The following is a 27,997-nucleotide window of genomic DNA, read 5'->3' on the forward strand; positions in this document are numbered from 1 at the left end:
CTCCCTACCTCCACACCTGTATTCAACTGACACCTGTAACTCCCTAATGCAGTTTTTCAAGGACAAAATCCTAAACATTCACCATCACCTAGACACAGGCTCACTTCCCGCTCTCCAACCCGGACCTCCTCCCAGCCCACCAACTAATCTGCCTCACCGTCATCAATTCTCCAGTTTTCTTCCCCCTAAAAATCTTGACATCGATGCTCTTATCCGGAAATCCAAACCCTCAACATGTCAGCTGGATCCCCTACCCACCAATCTGGTCAAATCTTGCCTCCCTGCTGTGCTCCCCCTCATTTCTGCCATCATTAAATCGTCACTTTCGACTGGAACTGTTCCCTCATCCCTCAAAACGGCAGCCATCACCCCAATCCTGAAAAAAACAGGCTCAGACCCCAATAATTACAACAATCTCCGTCCCATTTCTAATCTACCTTTCATTTCCAAAATCCTTGAAAAAGTAGTCGCCTCTCAACTACACACCCACTTAGCACATAACTCCCTTTATGACCCCTTCCAATCTGGTTTCCGCCCCCACCACAGCACTGAAACTGCTCTCATAAAAATAACCAACGACCTTCTCACTGCAGCTGACTCTGGTTCACTTTCCATCCTTATCCTCCTCGACCTTACTGCAGCATTCGACACCATCTCCCACCCCATTCTACTCTGTAGACTCTCCTCCGTCGGCCTTGCCAAGACCCCCCTTCAGTGGTTCCATTTGTACCTCTCAGGCCGCACACAGTTCATCCAGCTCAAATCCTTCAAGTCCAACCTCTCCCCAGTCACTTCAGGCGTGCCACAGGGCTCAGTCTTGGGACCCTTGCTATTCATCATCTATCTTCTTCCCCTTGGCGCCATCTTCCGCAAATTCAACATCCAATATCACTGTTATGCAGACGACACTCAACTGTACCTTTCAAGCTCGCCTAACTCCTCACTCCCACCCTCCTCCCTCCCCACCTGCTTAGCTGAAATCAGAGCCTGGTTCTCGTCAAACCTCCTTAAATTAAACAGTGATAAAACTGTGCTCCTCGTAGGGACGAAATCATCACTCTCAAAAGTTGCCATTTTCTCCATTCCCATTGACACCTCCTTGGTCTCCCCCTCCCCTCAAGTTAAGAGTCTGGGCATCATCCTCGACAGCACTCTCTCATTTAAATCCCACATCAGCGATACCACTCGGGCCGCCTATTTCCATCTCCGACAAATAAGTTGACTTCGTCCCTCCCTCTCCCCCAACACCACCTCCATCCTCGTCCATAGTCTTGTCACCTCACGTTTAGATTACTGCAACTCCCTCGTCTTCGGTCTCCCTCAAAAATCTCTCCACAAGCTACAACTGGTCCACAATTCAGCTGCCTGCATCATCACCAGAACCCCATCTTCCCACCACATCTCCCCCATCCTACAACAACTCCACTGGCTTCCCATCACTTTCCGGATCCAGTACAAAATCCTTCTACTCACCTTCAGAGCCATCCATAAACTCGCCCCTCCTTACCTGTCTGATATCCTCCACATTGCCATTTCAACACGCCCCCTCAGATCCTCCTCCTCCCTCAACCTCACTGTGCCCCGTCTACCTCAGGACCATGGGGAGCTTTCAGTCGCTCTGCTCCTCACCTTTGGAACTCCTTACCACCAGACATTCGAAATATCTCTCCCCGTATTTAAATCAAACCTCAAAACACACCTTTTTCGTCTGGCTTACTCACTGCACCACCCTTAATTGTTTTCTTTGTTTAGGTTTATGATTATATGTTGCTTTGTTGTTCTTATGTATGTATGTATGTATGTATGTATGTATGTATGTATGTATGTTTTACCTACTGACTATTTTTTGTTGTAATTGGTGCTATTGCAATTGTTATTGAAATCTTAACTGTGAAGCTGACCTATGATTTTAAATTGTAAAGTGTTTAATTGTTGCATAGATGTACTGTAAAGTGTCCTTGGGTTTCTTGAAAGGCGCTTTGAAATAAAATCTATTATTATTATTATATTATTAATGTTGCAGATTCTGGAGGGACTTTGATCAAATGATGATCAAAGCCATGGGGCTATTAAACAGAACAAATCGGTAAATGAACATTTGGTCTTTTTTTGCCATTCTGCGATGGCTTTTTTGTTTTTGCCATTGCTCTTGTGTGAAAGTAGCTTGGCAGGCGTATCTTAGCAACACCAACAGCTCTTTCTATAGGTCAAGAGATCTGCATTCTGGCAGCAGCAGTGCTGCAGCAACATAACGGTGCCTCATTGGTCAATGAGAAGCTGGTTCCTGACAGTTGGAGCAGCACCACAACCGCCCCATTTCATTATTATAGAAGTCCCAAATTGGGGATTTTTCCTGCTCAAAGGACAAAAATGGAGGCAACTTTTAGTGATGAGTCCATCTTTTCAGACTAGGGTGGCAACCTGGTTTGAGACCTGTGGACACTTGTTGTCAGCCACTGACATGAGCTGGATTCTGTATCACATTACCCGTGTTAGCTCGGTCACAGATCAGAAGAAATCTGAAAACTGACGGTTTTCAACTTTTTTTTACTTGCATAAATCTGCTTTTATAAAAAAGGACTTCATAGTTGACATGCACAAAATATATATTTGGAAAACACCCCAGACTTCTCACACAAACAGTGGACCTTACAACACTACATGAGTAAACTTCCCATTTTACTAGATTAGATAGAAAAAATTAAAATCATTCAAATTAAACAGAATAGATGCAAAAACCCCTCATGCCCTAGGGAATAGGTTACCAGTACAGCATGGTTGAGTGGTTCTAGTTCAGTACTGTGATACCAGAACAGCAGGATGGACCTTGCAATCGCAAAGACAAAACCTGTGCAGATATAGTCAGTTAAAATACCAATCATAGACATCTGGTATCACGCTGAACTCACTGTCTCTGGCAATGTAGTCACAGGTGAGGCAGATGGGGTGAGTGAACTCATTGGCTGTGGTTAGGAGATGAGGGGTGATCGTAAAGAACTTTCTCCACTCAAAGTAGCGCATGTAATTCTCTTCATTCTTGTCCAGCCAGAGCAGAAACTCCGCAAGAGATTTTGCGTCAGGAAAGTCATTAATGTGAATGAAGGAATTGGAGGGATAGAACTGCTCATAGTTTTCTCTCGGAGGTCCCAAAACTACAGGAACTGATCCAGCCACAAAGGGCCCATTAATCTTCTCCGTTATGTAATCTCTGTGGATGGAGTTCTCAAATGCCAGATAGAATTTACAGCTGGCAATGGTGGAATAATATTCTTCAAAACTTAGGAAATTTCCATAAGCATTGCCAAAAACCTCCACCTTGATATGTTGGGATAGTTCACGATAGTACTTGTCTCTTGTGCTCGTTCCTGTTCTCGGGTCATTGTTGCTGACGATCCAACAGACCATTTTGTCTTTTTTGGGCAGAACAAAGTCTTCTGTTGTACCCGAGTCTGGTATGGACATCTCGTTCCTCACCACAATGCCCCCATCTCTCCTGTAGCTCAGTGTCAGGTTAAAGAGGTGTTCCAGGCCCGGTTTCCTCGCTGTGTTTGTTGGGGATTCCACATTGAACCAAATCCACCTCTGAAAAAATGGACGTGGATCTTTGGGCAAGGTGTCTGTGTACCAAGTTGTGTCTTTGTGATAGAAAATGACTCCCTTTGCTTTGCTGTACAGAGATCTGTCATCCGTCAGGATACAGCTGTCAATATTGAAGTAGGTGGGGCAATCCTTGAAGTCAAACTTCACACCGATAGGCCAGAACCACAACAGAACTAGGGGCTTCTCTTTTGGTTCTGCCACACTGTGATCCTGGCTGTGGCTGGGATACTGACAAGAGGAAGTCGGGGGCTCAAAATATAATAAAAATGCAAAAACTGCACTGCAGGTGAGACCAATGGCAGCTGCTTTGGCCAAATATAGTGATTTCTTCACATTTGGTGGATTCATCTGTGAAGGGAAAAAGGCTCAATGAATGCAAGAACAATGTTAACACGTTATAATTGTCTGCATTATACCTTTAAATATCATGTATGAGATTCCAGAGCAGTGATTGTGATTATCGTGATTACAATCATTGTGTGTTCATCACATTACGTACAAGGGTGTTAGCTGCAAAAACTAAACGGAACATGTTAGGAGGTACGTGAGCTGGTTGTTTGAGAGAAATAAGATCAGATAAGACTAAGAAAAAGTTCTGTTGGCAAGAGGAGTCGACCCCCATGCTGTGGTACAAATATGATGGGCGTATTATCTTTGCACCACAGATAACCACGGGCAATTCTTCATGAACTGAGGCCGTGCTCATGGACCTGTGGAAAGACTCCAGAAGCTTCTGTAAGTCATTTTAGTATTCTATTATAAATACAAATCTCGTATTTCATTGAGATTCATTTGATTCATAATTGATAGTTTGCCTATTCCTTACTGGGAAAGCGAACTGCTCGAGGGTCTGTTTTACTACGGAAAGTTTCCTCAACACTATCTGAACGATAGAGCCCGTCAGATGATGACACAGATTTGACGTCGCGTTAAACAGAGATTACGCCCGGCGAGCGATCGCGCTCGATCAGCAGACCTCTCGTTCACACCAGGCGCGAGTTTCTCTGCGTGGGTCGACACGAAATCCTCTTCTCAGCTGTTGTCCACTCATACCACTGTTGTGTCGCTGTTGTTGTGGTCTGCAGACATGCAGCTGAAATACTGGAATCCTAAAAAAATGTTTATCTAATTCTATTTTTTATTAGTTATTTAATTTCTCCACAGGTTTCCCAGTGCCGTCTCTCGTTAGTGAGTGTGTGCGCGCGCACCGCGCTGTGATACTGACAACTGTATAAACGCACAAAAAAAAAGAAATTGCGTTGTCATTCGCGGTGTTTTCCTTTGAAAACTGTTTTATTATGAAAATTCCTTCGTTTTTTTCTTTGATTTCCTATGTTTGGACTCCCTACGGGCCCACAGTCAGGGTTTCTGTCTGAATTAAGGAGAAAACCGTGTCCTTCAATAATCATTAGATATATTGGCTGGAGAAACAACCAGAGTTTACAAGATCTACCACATGTCCCTTACATTCATAATGCCGTCAAAGTTGACCCTAATCAGATCTTTTTTTTACTCAAAAGTGGCCTGAGTGGCTTTGTTTCTGACAGTGACAACGGCACAAGTTACATTGAATCTTGCATTCTCAAATTCTGGAGCCTCAGTCATGATGGAGTTAGCCAGTGGAGTGATAATGAAGTCTAGTTCTTAATTGGTATTTTGGGTGACACTTTGGTGAGAGCCCACATTGAATGGTCTTATCCTCTGAATCCTCCTTTTTACCAACACCCGCTCACAACTTTGCCAACAGCCACCACATGTTGTTTTTCAAACTGGACCGTGTAGACTAGCGTCACTGACGTAGTTTTGGTCTAGGCCAGATCATTTGCTCTTTAACAGCAGGATATGAACCCCTGGCCTGACCCCTGACCCTGAGGTCTATATCTAAGCTTCACTGTATCTCTAAACTTCTTGAGAACGTGTTGCTGACTTAGGCCACATTTGTCACCAGAGATGGAACATTTATTCCTTTAAGTTCTCAAAACATAACCGTGTTGACAGGGAGACGTCGTGAAAATGCTGCAGCGAGCTGCCGGGCCAGTGTCTGCTAATGTTTGAAACATTGGCGAGTGACTCGGTCTTGATACATGACACAAAACTGGCACAGTTAGCAGCACCTGGTGCTCGCTAGACGACCATAGCCGTTGGTCCTCCGTGTCTACGCTACCTTTATCTGTTGATCCCTGAGCACACATTGAAATATTTGTCGATTCAGGCGCTAACGCAATTCTCACGCTAACAACAGGTGCAACAAAAGCTAAATTGTTCCTGGACCACCTGCAGAGGAGCAATCAGTTTCATCACAGCACAGAAATGATGTTCTTAGAGCTTCAGACAATGTACTGCTTTCAACTGGTTCTATTAGAACTTTGACAGTGCTGTCATTGGTATAGTTACAGGTGTCTGCTCCTGATTGGATTTGTCTGTCTCTGTCCTCCTTAACACAGAGGAGTATTTCTGCCCCAAAGGATGTAATTTGTGAGCAAATACACCTAGCTACAACAATGTGCAGGTTCCAGTTTATTTTAAATGTATAATTCCAACATTTTCATCAGGACACAGATGCAGCACTTTTTATCTCACAAACTTTTAGGCAATTTTCAACAGTTTTAATCTAGATGTTTGAAAGCAGGATGTACGGTACACTCATGTCTCAGGACAACAGGCTGAATCTGAAACTGATTTTTCTATCCTGGTTTACTCTTAATGCCAGGGATTCAAGCAGACTTCAGTCTTCTTCTGTAGCAACAGGATCAAACCTGGGACCCAGATCAACATTTCCATCCATATCTTACTCTTATCTGAATCTAAAGCCACATTTTCAACATGCCTTTCTCTCTTTTGAACAACTACCTGTCCACATGAATGGTTCAGGGTGTCTGTGATGACCTACGTGTGCGTTCTACAAAACTCACCTTCCCAGCCGTGACGCCCGTGAGGACACTGTCAAAGCTCCAGCTGGGTCCCAGCGGCTGAACGCGGCTCCAGTCGGTCCTCAGTTGCACCTCGGTCTCCTCAGTCCGGTTCCGCAGGAACGTTCAGTCGCCATTACTTCCTTCTTTGGGTGGAGCAGGTTATGTAAATTAAGCCCCGCGCATACCCGGACCGTCAACAAAAACCGCAAACCTGTTGGACTTTGTGTCAGAGTATTTCCGGGTTGAGCACCTGAGCAACCATTACCTTTACTCATAGAACTGCCTAACGTCCAACTCTGCTCTGCCATTAAACATACGTTACTAGCAACTCCAAAAATAAACACACAAATAAACGACAATGTCTGATCATGTTTCTCTTCATATTTCATTACACTTTACAAAGATGTGTCAGATAAAGTTACACACACACACCATTGGGGACTGGAAAACAATATTTTCGTGGGGCTGATGTGACATTAGTACATTTCCCTGCTTAGTCAGTTTAAGAATTCAAATCAACACCCAGACAACAACTACAATTCAACAATTATTTGATCTCAAAACGAATCAATTAAATTTTTGTGAGGCTCCATGTATTAGAAAGAAAGGGTGTCAATATTCTGGTTGTTTCTAAGGTGATCTAATATACTAAGTCAGGGGGTTGGACAGTCATCATAACAGTAAAGTGCCATGCTTCCACAGCCCGTCAGCCAGGACTAGTGTTCAAACCAGCTCCTGCTAGGTTGTAGCTTGTAGCTTCCTTTTTCTCCTGGGTGTTTTCCTGGATGGTGGGTCTCAGCTCCTTAACATACATTTTCTCTTCCAGCGCCCTTCTTGTGAACAGGTAGATAAATAAGGATCTGAGCCAAGTCAGTGGAAGCTGAACCTCATGTTCACCATCATCCCTCTGACTGACTGACTGACTCACTGACTAACCAATGCCTGATTGACAGAATGTTCTGTAGCGAGGGAAATGTTTTCATCACTCCAGGACCATAAATGGCTGCACTAGATATTTATTGGTTCTCTCCCCCAATCCCCATGATACTGTTTTGCCCTTGAATTTGGTTGAAACGATTATCTCAATACATTTACACGGTAAACAACATTTTTTCTGACCCCTGTTGAGGGCTTTTAACGTCACAATTGTTTGTCTGGATCTTCATCTGCGCGCTGATCGCAAATGTCCCCACTCGCGCTCCGTAGGCCGCACCTCCATTTTCAAAGTGTTGAAGCTTTATTGCGTCTCTACACACTTTGTCTGGCCAACGGTTCAATTCTTCTCTTTTTCCACAGGTGGACGAGCCAGTGTCGGACTATGCCGCCATGGACGACGTGTATCAGGGTTAGTGTCGTAACTCTCATGTGCGCACGCTTGTTCTACCATGTTGACAGTGTTTTCTCTTTGGCTCGTCTCCCCTTACAGTAGGAACGCCTGAAGAGGGATTCAAAGGTGAGCGCAGTGGTTTTCTTGCATCGCCTCTAATCTGGGACGTCTGACCCTAACCCTGACTAATTTGACCCTGACTAACAAGACCCTAAACTAAACCAAATGAGCAAAGACAAGTTAGAGGTTGGAGTGAAGAAAACTGGTCTTAAAAAGAGCTTTTGACTGAAAACTGTTTCCTATTAAAACTAATAAGCACAAAAACAGGTGATGCATGTGGTGTTGAGGCTGGCGGCTAATAATGGTTTTGGTCACTATGTGACTGGTTTTCTCTTCCTCTTTGCAGGCACTGGCCTTCTTGGACACTGAGGACAGCTGCATTGTAGCGCCGCTCCACACGTAACGTTTTCAAAAGCTTATCTTTTGAAAAACCGATAACTGATCCAGTGTTCACACATTTCTCTTCCTTTATTTGTCGTGGTATTTCCATGTATATGTAGAGATGCTGTTTATCGAGGCTGGAGGAGGTTTGAGCTACTTCAGACGGAATGGAAGCAGCGTGAATGTCCCGTTTCACTGTTATTTCTTATGGACAATAAAGTTATTTTCAAAGCACCCGTCATTTGTCTGCCAGCTTTCAGTTTTGCATCGTGCTACTTATTTCCACCACCAAGGTCATGCGACAAGGTTTGTGAGCTACATAATTCAAAAAGATCAACATTTTGGTAATGTTGCAGATTCTGGAGGGACTTTGATCAAATGATGATCAAAGCCATGGGGCTATTAAACGGAACAAATCGGTAAATTAAGATTTGGTCTTTTTTTTGCCATTCTGCAATGGCTTTTTTGTTTCTGCCATTGCTCTTGTGTGAAAGTAGCTTGGCAGGTGTATCTTAGCAACACGAACACCTCTTTCTATTGGTCAAGAGAGCTGCATTCTGGCAGCAGCAGTGCTGCAGCAACATAACGGTGCCTCATTAGTCAATGAGAAGCTGGTTCCAGACAGGTGGAGCAGCACCACAACTGCCCCATTTCATTATTATAGAAGTCACCCAAATTGGGGATTTTTCCTGCTCAAAGGACAAAAATGGAGGCAACTTTTAGTGATGAGTCCGTGTTTTCAGACTAGGGTGGCAACCTGGTCTGAGACCTGTGGACACTTGTCGTCAGCCACTGACATGAGCTGGATTCTGTATCATATTACCCGTGTTAGCTCGGTCACAGATCAGAAGAGATCTGAAAACTGACGGTTTTCAACTTTTTTTTACTTGCATAAATTTGCTTTTATAAAAAAAGACTTCATAGTTGACATGCACAAAATATATATTTGGAAAACACCCCAGACTTATCACACAAACTGGACCTTACAACTCTACATGAGTAAACTTCCCATTTTACCAGATTAGATAGAAAAAATTAAAATCATTCAAATTAAACTGAATAGATGCAAAAAAAAACCTCATGCCCTAGGGAATAGGTTACCAGTACAGCATGGTTGAGTGGTTCTAGTTCAGTACTGTGATACCAGAACAGCAGGATGGACCTTGCAATCGCAAAGACAAAACCTGTGCAGATACAGTCAGTTAAAATACCAATCATAGATATCTGGTATCACGCTGAACTCACTGTCTCTGGCAATGTAGTCACAGGTGAAGCAGATGGGGTGAATGAACTCCTTGGCTACAGTTAGGAGATGAGGGGTGACTGTAAAGAACTTCCTCCACTCAAAGTAGCGCATGTAATTCTCTTCATTCTTGTCCAGCGAGAGCAGAAACTCTGCAAGAGACTTTACATCAGGAAAGTCATTAACGTGAATGAAGGAATTGGAGGGATAGAACTGCTCATAGTTTTCTCTCGGAGGTCCCAAAACTACAGGAACTGATCCAGCTGCAAAGGGCCCGTTAATCTTCTCCGTCATGTAATCTCTGTGGATGGAGTTCTCAAATGCCAGATAGAATTTACAGCTGGCAACGGTGGAATAATATTCTTCATAACGTAGGAAATTTCCATAAGCTTTGCCGAAAACATCCACCTTGATGTGTTGGGATAGCTCACGATAGTACTTGTCTCTTGTGCTCGTTCCTGTTACCGGGCTATTGTTGCTGACGATCCAACAGACCATTTTGTCTTTTTTGGGCAGAACAAAGTCTTCTGTTGTATCCGAGTCTGGTATTGACATCTCGTACCTCTCCACAATGCCCCCATCTCTCCTGTAGCTTAGTGTCAGGTTAAAGAGGTGTTCAATGCCTGGTTTCCTCGGTGTGTTTGTTGGGGATTCCACATTGAACCAAATCCACCTCTGAAAATATGGACGTGGATCTTTGGGCAAGGTGTCTGTGTACCAATATGTGTCTTTGTGATAGAAAATGACTCCCTTTGCTTTGCTGTACAGAGATCTGTCATCCGTCAGGATACAGCTGTCAATATTGAAGTAGGTGGGGCAATCCTTGAAGTCAAACTTCACACTGAGAGGCCAGAACCACAAAAGAACTATGGGCTTCTCTTGTGGTTCTGCCACACTGTGATCCTGGCTGTGGCTGGGATACTGACAAGAGGAAGTCGAGGTCTCAAAATATAATAAAAATGCAAAAACTGCACTGCAGGTGAGACCAATGGCAGCTGCTATGGCCAAACATAGTGATTTTTTCACATTTGGTGGATTCATCTGTGAAGGGAAAAAGGCTCAATGAATGCAAGAACAATGTAACACGTTATAATTGTCTGCATTATACCTTTAAATATCATGTATGAGATTCCAGAGCAGTGATTGTGATTATTGTGTGTGGTAAACCTGTTTATTGATGTTAAATGCCTTCCAGGCCACTAGGTGGGACAACGTGTTGTTTACTGTCGGGAAATTTCTTGTGTAGAAGAAACTAGAGCGGAAGTTAGCTATACCTGTGTGCTGACCGAAATCAATGCTACCTGTTCGAGTTCCCGAAATAAAATAAATTCTTCAGTAAGAAGAAGCCTCCTGCAAGTTACTACATAAATGGCGACGAGGATAAAGTCACCACAGATGCCTCGGATGGATACAGAGGAATGAAAGCGGCTGCTGAGTGGCTAAGTAAACCTTGCAGACCGGACTCTGTGGCTGTGGAAAAAAGAACATGGCGGCTATGATTGGAAGCACCGCTCCTTTTGATGGTCAATCCCAGAAGTGGGAAGAATATTGTGAAGTACTCCACCATTTTTTCAGAGCTAATGGGATCGACGATGCAGGTAGACGTAAAGATATTTTGCTGAGTGCAGTGGGCAGTCAGACTTACAGTCTCATGAGGAACTTAGTCAGCCCCGCCAAACCGGGTGACAAGACTTTTGATGAACTGGTGAAGTTGTTGAAGGATCATTTCAACCCAAAACCGAGCGAGATTGTGCAACGTTGTAAGTTTAACTCCAGATACAGGAAGCAGGGGGAGACAGTTATGGAGTTTGTAGCTGTGCTGAGGAAACTGGCTCAAGACTGCAACTACGGGGACAAGCTGTCGGAAATGATCCGGGATAGGCTGGTTTGTGGCATCGTGGATGATCGCATACAGCGCAGACTGCTTTCGGAGCCGGATTTGACCTTCGACAAGGCGCTGAAGTTGGCGCAGGCCATTGAGACGGCGTGCAAAGATGTGAAGGACTTGCAGTCTCCGGAGTTCGTGCCCCAGTACATGAGGGCACCCCAGGCGGTGCATAAGGTGTATTCAAAGCAGACCCCATATACCCAGCAGAACCAGCGTAAAGTTTGCTACAGGTGTGGTAGTGACCAGCACATGGCTGGGGACTGTAGATTTATTAAGGAAACCTGTCACAAGTGTGGGAAAGTTGGCCACATTCAAAAAGTGTGTAGGTTTAAGGGCTCAGCAAAGAACTTGAGGGCCAAAGGAGGTGGAGTGCAGACAGGCAAACAGGGGAGAGCTCAGGGAGCAAATTATGTCAGCCAGGGGGAAGGCGAAAAAGATAACATAGACTCAGAGGAAGTCATGTACACATTGTACAAATTGGACGAACTTGACATACCAGCAGAAGCTCCATTTATAGAGACTTTGACAGTAAATGGGACAGACACACAGTTTGAAATGGATTCAGGTTGTGGTGTTACAGTAGTTAACTACTCAGTTTTCAAAACTCTCAGGGGAAAAGGAACACCAAAGTTATGCCCATGTCGAGTCAGGCTCAAAACATATACAGGGCACAAGGTAAAAGTCTTAGGAGCCGCTGTAGTTAAGGTGCAGAACCAAGGGCGAGCCCTAGACTTACCTGTGGTTGTGGTAGGAGGTGCAGGCCCCAGTTTGGTAGGCAGGTACTGGATTAGGAGGCTAGGTTTACAGTGGAGAGAAACACCCCAGGTCCATCACGTCCGGGTAGAGACTGCAGAGGAAGTCCAGATGAGACCCGAAACCCAAATCCACAATGTGGCAGAAGAGACGTTGGATGAGGTACTGGGGGAGTATGGAGAAGTGTTTAAGGATGAACTTGGAAGATTTAAAGGCCCCCCAGCGAAAATATATGTAGACAAGGAAGCAGCCCCCAGGTTTTTTAAAGCCCGACCTGTACCATATGCCATGAGAGGAAGAGTAGAGGCGGAGCTTGACAGACTCCTTGCACAGAAAATCATAGAACCTGTGAAACATTCAGAGTGGGCTACTCCAGTGGTTCCCGTGTTGAAACCTGATGATACAGTAAGGCTATGTGGAGATTATAAACTGACGGTAAACCAGATCTCAAAGTTGGAGCAGTACCCAATTCCCAAAATTGAGGATCTGTTTGCCACACTGTCAGGTGGACAGAAATTCTCAAAATTGGATCTCAGTCATGCATACCACCAGATTTCCTTGGACGAAGAAGCAAAGAAGTATGTGACCATAAATACTCACAAGGGGTTATTCACCTACAGGGTGCTACCTTTTGGGGTTTCATCAAGCCCAGCAATATTTCAACGAACAATGGAGGGACTGTTACAGGGCATCCCTCAGGTGACCATTTTTTTGGATGACATCCTCCTCACAGGGAAAGACGACCGGGAGCACCTGCAGACATTGGCTAGGGTGTTGAAACGGCTACAAGAAGCAGGTCTCAGACTCAAAAGAAGCAAGTGCCTGTTCATGAATGAGGAAGTGATGTTCCTAGGTCATAAGGTGGACGCGACAGGACTGCACCCAGTACATGAGAAGGTACAAGCAATCAAAGAGGCACCCACACCTTCAAATGTAACAGAGTTGAAGGCGTACCTGGGACTGTTAAACTATTATAACAAGTTTCTGCCCAATATCTCAACTGTACTTGCACCAGTACACAAACTGTTACAAAAGGAGACAAGGTGGCATTGGGGTGATGCTCAACAAGCTGCTTTTGACAAGTCAAAGGAATTGATGCAGTCTGCGGAGGTTCTTGTGCACTATGACCCAGAAAAGGACCTTGTATTGTCATGTGACGCATCACCTTATGGAGTAGGTGCTGTGTTGTCGCATTTTATGCCGGACGGAACCGAGAGACCCATTGGATTCACCTCAAGAACACTAAACCCAGCAGAAAAAAAATATTCCCAGCTGGACAAGGAAGGACTAGCTGTGATGTTTGGAATAAAGAGATTCCACAAGTACATTTATGGAAGGAAATTCACTATTGTGACAGATCACAAGCCTTTGTTGGGACTCTTCAGTGAGATGCGAGCTGTGCCACAAATGGCTTCACCCAGAATACAGAGGTGGGCGGTAACCTTGAGAGCCTACGAATACACAATAGTGTATAAAGAAGGAAGGTATCACTGTAATGCGGATGCCTTAAGTCGCCTTCCTTTACCAGAGGTAACAGAGGAGGAGCTGGAAGAGAGGGTTCTCATGTTGGAGAGCTCTGACATCACACTGGTGACAGCTGACCAAGTGAAAGCATGGACAGACGCAGATCCAGTACTTTCAAGAGTGCGGGAGATGGTACAAAACGGCTGGTCATCAAAAGAAAAAAGGGAGGAGTTTGGCCCCTATGAGGTGAGAAAATATGAACTCAGCATCAAAGATGGATGTGTGCTATGGGGTTCAAGGGTGGTTGTGCCAAAAGCAGGGCAAGAAAATGTCATGAGACAGCTTCATCAGTGCCACCCAGGAGTGTCCCGAATGAAAGCATTGGCGAGGAGTTATGTGCGGTGGCCAAAGCTGGACAAAGAGGTGGAGGATACTGTTAAGAGCTGCATGACCTGTCTAGAATACCGCAACGTCCCTGCACCTGCCCCATTACACCCGTGGGACTGGCCAGACAAACCCTGGAGCCGCATTCATGTGGATTATGCTGGACCGTTTATGGAGAAGATGTTTTTTGTGCTCATTGATGCACATTCCAAATGGATGGATGTGTATCCCGTGAACTCTGCAACATCAACCACCACAATTGAGTGCCTGCGTACCAGCTTTAGTAACCATGGACTGCCGGAATTGATAGTGTCTGATAATGGCACTTGTTTCACCAGTACAGAATTCAAAGAATTTTTGAAAAAAAATGGTATTCGTCATGTGACCTCTGCACCCTATCATGCTGCCAGTAATGGGTTAGCAGAGAGGGCTGTACAAACTTTCAAGAGAATGATGAAAAAATGCCCCGAGGGAACACTGACAGCTAAAGTAGCCAGAGTATTATTTAGCTACAGAGTGACTCCTCACACCACTACTGGGTTATCACCTGCAGAGCTACTTCTTGGGAGGAAGCTTCGTTGCACCCTGGACTCGATTCACCCAAATCTAAGCAGAAAAGTGATGAAAAAACAAGAACAACAGACAAAAGATCACAACAAAAAGGCGAAGGAACGCTGGTTCAAAACAGGAGACTCAGTGCTGATCCAGAACTTCAGTTTCGGACCAAAGTGGATCCCAGGACTCATTGAGTCAGTGACAGGACCAGTGTCATACAAAGTGATGCTAGGTGATGGGAGAGTGGTGAGGAGACATGTGGATCAGATTCACACACACCACCGGAGACCAGAAGAACGCAACAACCTTCCACAGACGGCCTCTATGACACTCAGTCAGACGGATCAAGGAAGTGAAGCCTGGCTGGAAGCTGAGGAGGTGGTACTCAGTGAGGAGAAGTTGGAGGAGCCTGCAACTACTGAAGCTGTAGGAAGTTCTGAGACAGAACAAAGAACTGTCACAACCCCAACTCCACTGAGGCGACATTCAAGAAGGGAAATCAAGTTGCCCAGTTACTTGAAGGACTTTAAATTGGATTAAGAAAAAAAAAAAGTTCATAATGTCCTATTGAAGGGTGTAGAAAACACTTAAGGGGGGAAGGGTGTGGTAAACCTGTTTATTGATGTTAAATGCCTTCCAGGCCACTAGGTGGGACAACGTGTTGTTTACTGTCGGGAAATTTCTTGTGTAGAAGAAACTAGAGCGGAAGTTAGCTATACCTGTGTGCTGACCGAAATCAATGCTACCTGTTCGAGTTCCCGAAATAAAATAAATTCTTCAGTAAGAAGAAGCCTCCTGCAAGTTACTACATTGTGATTACAATCATTGTGTGTTCATCACATTACATACAAGGGTGTTAGCTGCAAAAACTAAACGGAACATGTTAGGAGGTACGTGAGCTGGTTGTTTGAGAGAAATAAGATCAGATAAGACTAAGAAAAAGTTCTGTTGGCAAGAGGAGTCGACCCCCATGCTGTGGTACAAATATGATGGGCGTATTATCTTTGCACCACAGATAACCACGGGCAATTCTTCATGAACTGAGGCCGTGCTCATGGACCTGTGGAAAGACTCCAGAAGCTTCTGTAAGTCATTTTAGTATTCTATTATAAATACAAATCTCGTATTTCATTGAGATTCATTTGATTCAGAATTGATAGTTTGCCTATTCCTTACTGGGAAAGCGAACTGCTTGAGGAACCTGTTTTACAACGGAAAATTTCCTCAACACTATCTGAACGATAGAGCCCGTCAGATGATGACACAGATTTGACGTCGCGTTAAACAGAGATTACGCCCGGCGACCGACCGACCGATCGCGCTCGATCCGCAGACCTCTCGTTCACACCAGGCGCCAGTTTCTCCGCGTGGGTCAACACAAAATCCGCTTCTCAGCTGTTGTCCACTCATACCACTGTTGTGTCGTTGTTGTTGTGGTCTGCAGACATACAGCTGAAATACTGGAATCCTAAAAAAATGTTTATCTAATTCTATTTTTTATTAGTTATTTAATTTCTCCGCAAGTTTCCCAGGGCAGTCTCTCGTTAGTGAGTGTGTGCGCGCGCACCGCGCTGTGATACTGACAACTGTATAAACGCACACAAAAAAAGAAATCGCGTTGTCGTTCGCGGTATTTTCCTCTTTTGAACAACTACCTGTCCACATGAATCGGTTCAGGGTGTCTGTGATGACCTACGTGTGCGTTCTACAAAACTCACCTTCCCAGCCCGTGAGGACACTGTCAAAGCTCCAGCCAGGTCCCAGCGGTTGAACGCGGCTCCAGTCTGTTCTCAAGTGCACCTCGGTCTCCTCAGTCCGGTTCTGCAGGTCGGTTCAGTCGCCTTTACTTCCCTCTTTGGGTGGAGCAGGTTGTAAATTATTTGATCTCCTTCTCAAAACAAATCAATTAAATTTTTGTGAGGCTCCATGTATTAGAAAGAAAGGGTGTCAATATTCTGGTTGTTTCTAAGGTGAGCTAATATACTGAGTCAGGGGGTTGGACAGTCATCATAACAGTAAAGTGCCATGCTCATTCCACAGCCCGTCAGCCAGGACTAGTGTTCAAACCAACTCCTGCTAGGTTGAGAGCTTGTAGCTTCCTTTTTCTCCTGGGTGTTTTCCTGGATGGTGGGTCTCAGCTCCTTAACATACATTTTCTCTTCCAGTGCCCTTCTTGTGAACAGGTAGATAAATAAGGATCTGAGCCAAGTCAGTGGAAGCTGAACCTCACTGGTCATGTTCACCATCATCCCTCTGACTCACTGACTAACCGAATGCCTGATTGACAGAATGTTCTGTAGCGAGGGAAATGTTTTCATCACTCCAGGACCATAAATGGCTGCACTAGATATTTATTGGTTCTCTCCCCCAATCCCCATGATACTGTTTTGCCCTTGAATTTGGTTGAAACGATTATCTCAATACATTTACACGGTAAACAACATTTTTTCTGACCCCTGTTGAGGGCTTTTAACGTCACAATTGTTTGTCTGGATCTTCACCGTAATATTCACTCCGTATTTGAATCTGCGCGCTGATCGCAAATGTCCCCCCCCCCACCCCACTTGTTTCTGACAGTGACAATCGCACAAGTTACATTGAATCTTGCATTCTCAAATTCTGGAGCCTCAGCCATGATGGAGTTAGCCAGTGGAGGGATAATGAAGTCTAGCTTTTAATTGGTATTTTGGGTGACACTTTGGTGAGAGCCCACATTGAATGGTCTTATCCTCTGAATCCTCCTTTTTACCAACACCTGCTCACAACTTTGCCAACAGCCACCACATGTTGTTTTTCAAACTGGACCGTGTAGACTAGCGTCACTGACGTAGTTTTGGTCTAGGCCAGATCATTTGCTCTTTAACAGCAGGATATGAACCCCTGGCCTGACCCCTGACCCTGAGGTCTATATCTAAGCTTCACTGTATCTCTAAACTTCTTGAGAACGTGTTGCTGACTTAGGCCACATTTGTCACCAGAAACGGAACATTTCTTCCTTTAAGTTCTCAAAACAGGTCCGTGTTGACAGGGAGACATCGTGAAAATGCTGCAGCGAGCTGCCGGGCCAGTGTCTGCTAATGTCCGGAACATTGGCGAGTGACTCGGTCTTGATACATGACACAAAACTGGCACAGTTAGCAGCACCTGGTGCTCGCTAGACGACCATAGCCGTTGGTCCTCCGTGTCTACGCTACCTTTATCTGTTGATCCCTGAGCACACATTGAAATATTTGTCGATTCAGGCGCTAACGCAATTCTCACGCTAACAACAGGTGCAACAAAAGCTAAATTGTTCCTGGACCATGTTGAGAATTGTCTTTATCTTGTTATGTGTTTCACCATATGTTTCTGTCTTCTCTTAGAAGTTAGGCAAGGTAGACTCATTAGCAAATGAAATAAAGAACAGAGACATTTGCAGGATTGTTGTTTGTTCTACTGTTATCTTAGGAGTGTGAGAAGAATTATTGTTGTTATTACTATTATCGTTTCAATGCTATAGTAAGTATAGTAAGTAGATTTAGAATGTTTAATCAAAAGGAATGTATGAGTGTTTGACTCAAGTATTGTAGCTGTTATGTTCCCAGCACTGGGAGGTATCATGTTCAAGGACACGAGGAAGTCGTAGAGATAGGAGGAGAAGGAATCATGAAGTTGTTTTGATACCAATGTTGTGTGAACCAAATAAAAGAGGAGAGCGAGCAGCAGACGGACGGAGTTGAGAGAGGAAGCTTGAACTGCTCGTCAGCTCTCCCTTGCAAGGCCACCTGTTGTCTGTGTGGTTGATCTGAGTCTAGTAAACGAACAGCGCGGGTGACCAAACATCACCCTCACAAAAATTGGTCCTTCGAGCCGGATCCCAAGACCTGGAGAGGAGCGCCGTGGGACGACCGAACGCCGAAGTCTGTGCACAGCCGGAGTCAAAAGGACGTCCGAAGTGAAAGACCTTTCATCACGAGTTGACGGAAGGCCGGTCTTCGTCCCTCCCAGGGCGACCATCTCCAGTGACGGGAGGAAGGCACTAAAACAACTCAGAGAGAAACCATAGCGACAACGGAGTGAGTATAAGACACAAAAAGCGCTACACAGAAAATACCGCGGTATTGCCTGCCTGGTCATCGGGAGAGAAGCAGAGGCAAGATACACCCGCCTCCTCGGAGGTAGAAGCCTGGTGTATACTCTCCTGATCGAGAACGATTGACTATAAGGCCACGGCAGGGGGGCTGAACTAGATATCCTGTATGGATTGAGGGTTGTTCAGTCGGGAGATCAGGCGTCTCCATTCAAATACATAAAAACTGATGAAATAAAGTGCAAACATGGGCAACCAACATTCCACAAAAGGTGCTGAATTCGAAATCCCAGCATCATGTAAACACATGGAAGACAAATATCCAGGTTCATGCTCATATGTTCAGCTGTGGATGACTAAGTTCGATTGGGATGGTAACTTAGACAGGCCAGGCAATATTATAAAATTAAAAGAAGTTACCATACTGAAACCCAGCAAGTCCTCATGTGCGTTAATGGCAAGAAATGGGGCACTGTTAGAGGAGATTGGGTCCCAGTGGATCCAGCCACTCAACAACCATGGCAGCCTGGCAGCCAAGAACTAAATGACAGACTTGACAGACTGTACGAGCACATGCGAACTACTTTTACCAGACGAGCTGACTACAGCGCCATTACGGCCACGAGACAAAAGACTGACGAAAGTTTTGAAGACTATAGCATGAGAATGAAAGATGTGTTCCGGAAAAATAGTGGAATTCCGTATGCGGAAGAACCAGAAGGTCCCTACCAACAGCAATTAAAGCAAGCTATACATGGGGGATCAAAATCAGAGATAAAAACCTGGGTAGAGAGACAATTAGTTGATTTCGGAACTAGTAACCTAAACCGCTATGAACAACATGCTATGCATGCTGAAAGACAATGCCAAAAAAGTAAGAACCAATCAACAGGCATGTTTTTCAATGCCAACCCTCTCCCAAGCCGAGGCCGCGGACGTGGGCGAGGCCGAGGCGGAAGGGGAGGAGGAGGCAATTCCCGTGAAAATGATCGGTGTCATTATTGTAAAAATTATGGACACTGGGAACGTGATTGCAAAAAGAAACAACGTGACCAGAGATACAATAGAGGACAGCAGCAAGGTTCTAATCCACCTCAACAATGACTAGAACCGGAAAAAGATGTCACAAAAATTAAAACAAATCAGGGCACAAAATTTGACCAATTTGAAAAAGATGACTTAGAAGATGTTTTAGACTTAGAAACCATCTTCCTGTTTGCTGAAGGCAAACCAGAAGTACAACTGACCGTGTTAGGTAATTCTTTAACATTCTTAGTAGACACGGGTGCAGGTAAATCAGTAATTAGAGATCCAATAGCCCTAAAGCCAACTTCTACACAGATTTTTGTGAGATCAGCAAATGGTCTCATAACTAAAGAAAGAATGTCAGTTCCTGTAGATGTTTGTGACCCTGTGGAATCACACTTAAAGCCCCTTTCGTGATCTCCACCACATGTCCCGTAAATCTGTTAGGAAGAGATCTTATCTCTCAGCTTTAGTTGATGATTCGTACCACAGCCGAAGGAATGTGGTCTGTAGATAGAATGGTTAATCTGTGGGTAAGAGAAGCAGATGATGTCATTCTTAGGACTAGTGAATTTTTGCAGATCATGGATCTTAGATTATGCGAAAATAACTGCCCCTTTACAAGCATTGATGTATGATAATCCCTTAGCAATGACTGATGTGTTAACTTGGACCCCTGAAGCTGAAAAAGCATTTACACACACAAAGCAGGCCCTTGTAGGTGCTGGAGTGTTAAAGCTGCCAGACTATCAGAAGCCTTTTGAGCAGGTCGTAGATTGCAAAGGTAATTTTATGACTTCAGTTTTGTTGCAAAAACACGGAGATAAGAGGCAGCCAGTGGCCTATTACTCCCACAAGCTAGATTCCGTAGTTTGTGCACTCCCACCATGCGTTAAAGCAGTGGTGGCAGCGTCTGAGGCAGTGAAAGCCTCCGCAGGAGTGGTGCTATATCATGAGCTAACTTTGCTAGTTCCACATGCAGTGTCAATACTGCTGCTACAAAGTAAGATAGCATTCCTGTCGCCCGCACGTCATCTTTCCTGCATGGCAGTGTTGCTCTCTCAGCCGAATCTAACGATTCGACGCTGTACGACCTTAAACCCAGCGACGCTGCTACCCACCGCAGAAGAGGGACACCAGCACAACTGCTTGGATGAGGTCTCCACCAAGGTCCTGCCGCGACCAGATCTCAGTGATGTCGCGTTGACTACAGGACAGACACTATTTGTGGATGGATCGTCGAGAAAGGATGACTGTGGACGCACTAGAACTGCCTATGCAGTAGTTACAGCAACTGAGGTGGTGGAGGCGAAATCACTTCCCTCCTCCTATTCTGCTCAAGCAGCAGAACTCGTCGCACTCACACGTGCCTGTGAACTAAGCAAAGGACAAGATGTTACCATTTACACAGATAGTCAATATGTTTTTTCCACGCTGTTTGTGTTTGCTCAACAATGGAATTTAAGAGGGATGAAAACGTCGACGGCAAACCGGTCATGCATGCAGAACTGTTAAAAAAGTTATTGGCAGCAGTACAGCAGCCACGTAAAATAGCTGTATGTAAATGCACTGCACATACTAACAACACAGACGCAGTCTCACAAGGCAATGCCTTTGCTGACAGAGCCGCAAAGGCTGCAGCAAATAACAACACACTTCTTGATAATGAGGAATCATTTACCTTAGAACCTGCAGATAATGATATTCTAAAAGAAATGCAACAAAGTGCTCCAGAAAAAGAAAAGGCCACGTGGAAGAAGCGAGGAGCCAAACTGGATGATAAAGGACTATTAACCATAGGAAACAAGCCAATCCTTCCCCGGAATATGCATAAATGGGCAGCATTAGTGAGCCATGGGCCATGCCATGTCTCAACAGGAGGGATGGTACAGATGGTTAATGAACATTATTATACTATAGGATTTCATACATACTCAAAAAATTTTTGTTCACAATGTGCTATTTGTGTAAAACACAGCCCACAGGGAGCCCTTAAGGCCCCTGCAGGCACTACACCATTACCAAATCATCCATTTCACACAGTTTTTCTAGATTTTATTCAGCTAACACCATGTGAAGGTAAACAATATTGTCTAGTAGTGTTAGATGGATTTACTAGGTGGGTAGAAATTTTCCCCACAGCAAAAGCAGATGCACTGACAGTAGCAAAAGTTTTATGTAGAGAAATCATTCCCAGGTTTGGCATCCCGAAGGTCATCTGGAGCGACAATGGAAGCCATTTTGTAAATGAGATAGTGAAAACTGTAGGAGTAACTTTGGGCATTGATTTGAAGAATCACTGCGCATACCACCCTCAGAGTGCAGGGTTGGTTGAAAGAGTCAACGGTACTATTAAGAACAGACTGAAGAAATGTATGGACGAGACAGGAAAGAACTGGATGTTTTGTCTCGACCTGGTGAAATTATGGATGCACATAACACCACACAAGAAAACAGGCATCACACCCTTTGAAGCATTATATGGGCGGCCTTATTGCCTACCATACTTTGCAACAACAAATGAGCTAAAACATGTTGAAGAAACAATAGCAGATTATCTGAAAAAAGTGTTACTTAACCGATGTGTGAATACAGTAAATGTTCTGCCTAGTCCTGTGTCTTCCACAGATTCCACCCCCCAGGAACCCATTCAACCGGGCGACTACGTGTGGGTGAAGAAGTTTGTGCGGAAGAGGTGGAACACGCCTAGATGGGAAGGCCCTTATCAAGTACAGCTGACCACAAAGACTGCAGTTCGAGTGGACGGAAAACTGTCGTGGATACACCTTTCACATTGTAAGAAACAGAAAATTCTTCCAGGTGAAGGCGAGGGAGCAGTGGCGGACTCTCCGTAAACGGCTGACGGCCTGTATAGGTCCAGCAACGGCTGAACCCCGTCGGAACCTGTGAAGAGGATCTAAAAGGAAATGAAGTTGTTCTTCCTAATTGTGGTGAGTGCTGTGACGGCAGGACTTGTGAGTTTTGGTCTTTGGAACTTCCGACAGGAGGGAGGTAATCAGGGACAGAAAGATGCTCTGAGACAGGATGAGAGCTACGCGCGCGCTAAACGCACCGCAGTTAGCCATTTAGAACATTCATGGTTAGAACAAAATCCAGAGTCCTCACACACTTACAGTTTGAATACATGGTGGCGCTATGCTACTTTCACAGCTTGGACACAGAATCATTCAACACAGAGGTGTCCAGAAGGTTATAACTGTACATGTAACTATCCCGCTTTCGCGCCAGGAGACAAAGGCACGCAATTAGTGGATAAGGGATGGTGGTTATGTGGACACAATGCGTATGCAGACCTACCAGCAAACTGGTCAGGAGTGTGTGCTCCAGTACATCTCAAGGATCACACAGTCATAATTTATGCTGCTAATGCTAGATCTGCACCACAGTTGCGTTCCAGGAGAGATTTGAATGACGAGTTCAAACCACATGACTCAGTGTGGGGCACAGATGTACCACGAGAGTTTAAGCATTGGTCAACCGGAAATAAAGTGATCATGACTCTCTTTCCGTGGCTAGGAATAGGAAAGAACATATTGAGATTGGAAACAGTTGATTACAGGTTGAAAGTATTTGCTAATTTGCTCTCACAGGAGTCAAGGAAGAAATGACAGCGCTAAGACTGATGACCATGCAGAATAGGATGGCCTTAGATCTCATAACGGCCCCCCAGGGAGGAGTGTGTGCAATGGTAGGAGATTACTGTTGTACGTTCATCCCAGAGAATGATGCGGACGGTCACCTGATAGATAGCACATTGAAAAATTTAACTAAGCTACAGAGAGCTATGATTGATGATGGTAGTCCCCCACCAGACTGGCTTACAGGAATGTTGTCAAGGTGGAGGGAACTGTTGTTCAAGATAGGAATGATGATAGGGATAGTGCTGCTAGTATTAGCCATACTAGCTTGCTGTGTAGTACCTCTTGTTCGGGGTTGCATTGGCCGGCTCGTGGGATCAGCTGTTACTAGTACTTTGCTGCAGGTGGAAGAACGATCTCTACTGGACAACGATGAAGAGGAATCAGAAGAAGAATGGACAAATGTGATGCACGATGTAAATGAAATGTTTAAGATGTCTTAAGCTGTACACATGTTGAACTCTGAGTGTAAGAAATGTGTTTCTAGGAAAATGACGTAATGCATTTAAATTTCATGAAATGAAATGATGTAATACTGACAATGAGAATCTAGACGCATTTAACGATAAACAGGAGGGAAATGTGAGAAGAATTATTGTTGTTATTACTATTATCGTTTCAATGCTATAGTAAGTATAGTAAGTAGATTTAGAATGTTTAATCAAAAGGAATGTATGAGTGTTTGACTCAAGTATTGTAGCTGTTATGTTCCCAGCACTGGGAGGTATCATGTTCAAGGACACGAGGAAGTCGTAGAGATAGGAGGAGAAGGAATCATGAAGTTGTTTTGATACCAATGTTGTGTGAACCAAATAAAAGAGGAGAGCGAGCAGCAGACGGACGGAGTTGAGAGAGGAAGCTTGAACTGCTCGTCAGCTCTCCCTTGCAAGGCCACCTGTTGTCTGTGTGGTTGATCTGAGTCTAGTAAACGAACAGCGCGGGTGACCAAACATCACCCTCACAGGAGCCAGTCAGGCAGGAGCCAGTCAGGCAGGGGGTGTCAAACACTCATTGTAAACAGGATATCAGGGGGATTGATGATGATCACATTTGCATGAAGAATGGGATCTGGCCACCTGGGAAAGCAATGGAAAAGAAGGACTGTATCAACACCAAAGGAGGCTGGAAGAAGAGGACGAGGTCATCCCAGCAGAGGAACTGGATTGGATTGCATGGACATTGTGAATTTGCATGTGTGTGACTATAAAGGACTGGGCCAAGGGATAGTTAGGTTGTCAGACTTCATGCCCTGACAATTGACTCTGTTGTTGCTAGGGTTATGAACTGGCCCGGAGCTCTGTAATATTTGTATCTGGAATTGATTCTATTGTTAAATACATTTTGAAATTGGTACTTTACTTCTCGAAGTCTTCATTCAACGAACACGCGGATCGGCAACTACATACAGGAGGTATCGCGATCCAACAACCACCTGCAGAGGAGCAATCAGTTTCATTACAGCACAGAAATGATGTTCTTAGAGCTTCAGACAATGTATTGCTTTCAACTGGTTTTATTAGAACTTCAACAGTGCTGTCATTGGTATAGTTACAGGTGTCTGCTCCTGATTGGATTTGTCTGTCTCTTGTCGCGGAATTTTTAGCCGTTTGGAGAAGAAAAACTATTAATCTAAGTTACTGCGTAGGAGATGGTTTTAATCCAGTCAGTCGGTCAGGATACACACACGGAAGCATGCGGAGAGATCTCTGCTCAATGTATACAGTTCTGATCTTATATAGTTGAAGGCCTGCCTCTGAGGTGCAGACGTCTTCACAGCATGTGTTTGCTGCATGCACAGGACGCCAACACAGTAGGTGTGCACTGTATGCACCTCAGGAGTTTGGTGCCTTCACAGCGGGTGTTCCGGCTGGCGCAAGAAGTTGAATGACTGAGGATGTCCCCCCCTCAGTCCTTTGACGCTGGTCTTCCTTCAACCTTTGTTTCCATGTAAATGAATGAGGAACCAAATGGCCTCCGTCTGCTCTCCCAGTCTCCATCATACCCTTCCTTTTGCTCTCAATTTACATTTCACAATAGAATACCATTTCAATTTCTTCCTTTTGTATACAATTTACATTCCACAATCAAATTCCATTTCACTCTGTCCTCTATCCTCCTCAACACAGAGGAGTATTTCTGCCCCAAAGGATGTAATTTGTGAGCAAACACACCTAGCTACAACAATGTGCAGGTTCCAGTTTATTTTAAATGTATAATTCCAACATTTTCATGGGGACACAAATGCAGCACTTTTTGTCTCACAAACTTTTAGGCAATTTTCAACACTTTTAATCTAGATGTTTGAAAGCAGGATGTACGGTACACTCATGTCTCAGCACAACAGGCTGAAACGTGAAACTGATTTTTCTATCCTGGTTTACTCTTAATGCCAGGGATTCAAGCAGACTTCAGTCTTCTTCTGTAGCAACAGGATCAAACCTGGGACCCAGATCAACATTTCCATCCATATCGTACTCTTATCTGAATCTAAAGCCACATTTTCAATTTTTCAGTCTGTCCTCAAGTGCACCTCGGTCTCCTCAGTCCGGTTCTGCAGGTCGGTTCAGTCGCCTTTACTTCCCTCTTTGGGTGGAGCAGGTTGTAAATTATTTGATCTCCTTCTCAAAACAAATCAATTAAATTTTTGTGAGGCTCCATGCATTAGAAAGAAAGGGTGTCAATATTCTGGTTGTTTCTAAGGTGAGCTAATATACTGAGTCAGGGGGTTGGACAGTCATCATAACAGTAAAGTGCCATGCTCATTCCACAGCCCGTCAGCCAGGACTAGTGTTCAAACCAACTCCTGCTAGGTTGTAGCTTGTAGCTTCCTTTTTCTCCTGGGTGTTTTCCTGGATGGTGGGTCTCAGCTCCTTAACATACATTTTCTCTTCCAGCGCCCTTCTTGTGAACAGGTAGATAAATAAGGATCTGAGCCAAGTCAGTGGAAGCTGAACCTCATGTTCACCATCATCCCTCTGACTGACTGACTGACTCACTGACTAACCAATGCCTGATTGACAGAATGTTCTGTAGCGAGGGAAATGTTTTCATCACTCCAGGACCATAAATGGCTGCACTAGATATTTATTGGTTCTCTCCCCCAATCCCCATGATACTGTTTTGCCCTTGAATTTGGTTGAAACGATTATCTCAATACATTTACACGGTAAACAACATTTTTTCTGACCCCTGTTGAGGGCTTTTAACGTCACAATTGTTTGTCTGGATCTTCATCTGCGCGCTGATCGCAAATGTCCCCACTCGCGCTCCGTAGGCCGCACCTCCATTTTCAAAGTGTTGAAGCTTTATTGCGTCTCTACACACTTTGTCTGGCCAACGGTTCAATTCTTCTCTTTTTCCACAGGTGGACGAGCCAGTGTCGGACTATGCCGCCATGGACGACGTGTATCAGGGTTAGTGTCGTAACTCTCATGTGCGCACGCTTGTTCTACCATGTTGACAGTGTTTTCTCTTTGGCTCGTCTCCCCTTACAGTAGGAACGCCTGAAGAGGGATTCAAAGGTGAGCGCAGTGGTTTTCTTGCATCGCCTCTAATCTGGGACGTCTGACCCTAACCCTGACTAATTTGACCCTGACTAACAAGACCCTAAACTAAACCAAATGAGCAAAGACAAGTTAGAGGTTGGAGTGAAGAAAACTGGTCTTAAAAAGAGCTTTTGACTGAAAACTGTTTCCTATTAAAACTAATAAGCACAAAAACAGGTGATGCATGTGGTGTTGAGGCTGGCGGCTAATAATGGTTTTGGTCACTATGTGACTGGTTTTCTCTTCCTCTTTGCAGGCACTGGCCTTCTTGGACACTGAGGACAGCTGCATTGTAGCGCCGCTCCACACGTAACGTTTTCAAAAGCTTATCTTTTGAAAAACCGATAACTGATCCAGTGTTCACACATTTCTCTTCCTTTATTTGTCGTGGTATTTCCATGTATATGTAGAGATGCTGTTTATCGAGGCTGGAGGAGGTTTGAGCTACTTCAGACGGAATGGAAGCAGCGTGAATGTCCCGTTTCACTGTTATTTCTTATGGACAATAAAGTTATTTTCAAAGCACCCGTCATTTGTCTGCCAGCTTTCAGTTTTGCATCGTGCTACTTATTTCCACCACCAAGGTCATGCGACAAGGTTTGTGAGCTATATAATTCAAAAAGATCAACATTTTGGTAATGTTGCAGATTCTGGAGGGACTTTGATCAAATGATGATCAAAGCCATGGGGCTATTAAACGGAACAAATCGGTAAATTAAGATTTGGTCTTTTTTTTGCCATTCTGCAATGGCTTTTTTGTTTCTGCCATTGCTCTTGTGTGAAAGTAGCTTGGCAGGTGTATCTTAGCAACACGAACACCTCTTTCTATTGGTCAAGAGAGCTGCATTCTGGCAGCAGCAGTGCTGCAGCAACATAACGGTGCCTCATTAGTCAATGAGAAGCTGGTTCCAGACAGGTGGAGCAGCACCACAACTGCCCCATTTCATTATTATAGAAGTCACCCAAATTGGGGATTTTTCCTGCTCAAAGGACAAAAATGGAGGCAACTTTTAGTGATGAGTCCGTGTTTTCAGACTAGGGTGGCAACCTGGTCTGAGACCTGTGGACACTTGTCGTCAGCCACTGACATGAGCTGGATTCTGTATCATATTACCCGTGTTAGCTCGGTCA

The 27,997-nt window shown here is 44.5% G+C and overlaps 3 protein-coding genes and 1 long non-coding RNA gene across 19 annotated transcripts; 2 read left to right on the plus strand and 2 right to left on the minus strand.

Moving 5' to 3' along the window:
• Window positions 1-2,531: 2,531 nt before the first annotated feature.
• fut9b (alpha3-fucosyltransferase) lies at window positions 2,532-6,777 on the minus strand. 2 transcript variants are annotated; one of them, XM_029825895.1, is made up of 2 exons: window positions 6,513-6,777; window positions 2,532-3,948 (listed from the first exon to the last, which is right to left on the minus strand). In XM_029825895.1, exon 2 carries the CDS (start codon window positions 3,946-3,948, stop codon window positions 2,863-2,865), a length of 1,086 nt encoding a protein of 361 aa, XP_029681755.1. In that variant the 5' UTR covers window positions 6,513-6,777; the 3' UTR covers window positions 2,532-2,862. The 2 variants fall into 2 exon arrangements, with proteins under 2 accessions (XP_029681755.1, NP_001027807.1); NM_001032635.1 differs by lacking the exon at window positions 6,513-6,777 and having other exon boundaries at window positions 2,863-3,948.
• LOC105419464 (uncharacterized) lies at window positions 4,109-8,521 on the plus strand. Of its 3 annotated transcripts, none has more exons than XR_003885912.1 (5): window positions 4,109-4,140; window positions 4,266-4,335; window positions 7,809-7,857; window positions 7,939-7,965; window positions 8,246-8,521. It is a non-coding gene; the product is annotated as an uncharacterized lncRNA (long non-coding RNA). The 3 variants fall into 3 exon arrangements; XR_003885911.1 differs by having other exon boundaries at window positions 4,110-4,335; window positions 8,246-8,298; window positions 8,400-8,521; XR_003885910.1 differs by having other exon boundaries at window positions 4,110-4,335.
• A 625-nt stretch (window positions 8,522-9,146) lies between these two features.
• Window positions 9,147-16,367, minus strand: LOC115246823 (alpha-(1,3)-fucosyltransferase 9-like). Of its 2 annotated transcripts, none has more exons than XM_029826398.1 (2): window positions 16,286-16,367; window positions 9,147-10,564 (listed from the first exon to the last, which is right to left on the minus strand). In XM_029826398.1, exon 2 carries the CDS (start codon window positions 10,562-10,564, stop codon window positions 9,479-9,481), a length of 1,086 nt encoding a protein of 361 aa, XP_029682258.1. In that variant the 5' UTR covers window positions 16,286-16,367; the 3' UTR covers window positions 9,147-9,478. The 2 variants fall into 2 exon arrangements, with proteins under 2 accessions (XP_029682258.1, XP_029682259.1); XM_029826399.1 differs by lacking the exon at window positions 16,286-16,367 and adding an exon at window positions 12,148-12,285.
• On the plus strand, window positions 10,767-27,398 carry LOC105419495 (uncharacterized). Of its 12 annotated transcripts, XM_029826385.1 has the most exons (6): window positions 15,162-15,652; window positions 16,294-16,394; window positions 26,686-26,734; window positions 26,816-26,842; window positions 27,123-27,175; window positions 27,277-27,398. In XM_029826385.1, the coding sequence occupies exons 1-5, from the start codon at window positions 15,622-15,624 to the stop codon at window positions 27,143-27,145; spliced, it is 231 nt and encodes a 76-aa protein (XP_029682245.1). In that variant the 5' UTR covers window positions 15,162-15,621; the 3' UTR covers window positions 27,146-27,175; window positions 27,277-27,398. The 12 variants fall into 12 exon arrangements, 4 of the variants coding, with proteins under 4 accessions (XP_029682245.1, XP_029682244.1, XP_029682243.1 ...); XR_003885901.1 differs by having other exon boundaries at window positions 10,767-15,652; window positions 16,245-16,394; window positions 27,123-27,397; XR_003885895.1 differs by lacking the exon at window positions 16,294-16,394 and having other exon boundaries at window positions 10,767-15,652; window positions 27,277-27,397.
• Window positions 27,399-27,997: the final 599 nt, after the last annotated feature.

Source organism: Takifugu rubripes, chromosome 19 (assembly GCF_901000725.2).
Source record: "Takifugu rubripes chromosome 19, fTakRub1.2, whole genome shotgun sequence".
In the NCBI taxonomy this organism is placed as follows: domain Eukaryota; kingdom Metazoa; phylum Chordata; class Actinopteri; order Tetraodontiformes; family Tetraodontidae; genus Takifugu; species Takifugu rubripes.

Coding starts and splice junctions, on each gene's coding strand:
- LOC105419495 (XM_029826382.1), top strand. CDS start 15,622: ATGGACCTGTGGAAAGACTCCAGAAGCTTCT. Junction 15,653..16,293: donor GAAAGACTCCAGAAGCTTCT/GTAAGTCATTTT, acceptor TCACCTTCCCAG/CCCGTGAGGACACTGTCAAA. Junction 16,395..26,685: donor TCCTCAGTCCGGTTCTGCAG/GTCGGTTCAGTC, acceptor CTTTTTCCACAG/GTGGACGAGCCAGTGTCGGA.
- fut9b (XM_029825895.1), bottom strand. CDS start 3,948: ATGAATCCACCAAATGTGAAGAAATCACTATATTTGGCCAAAGCAGCT.
- LOC115246823 (XM_029826398.1), bottom strand. CDS start 10,564: ATGAATCCACCAAATGTGAAAAAATCACTATGTTTGGCCATAGCAGCT.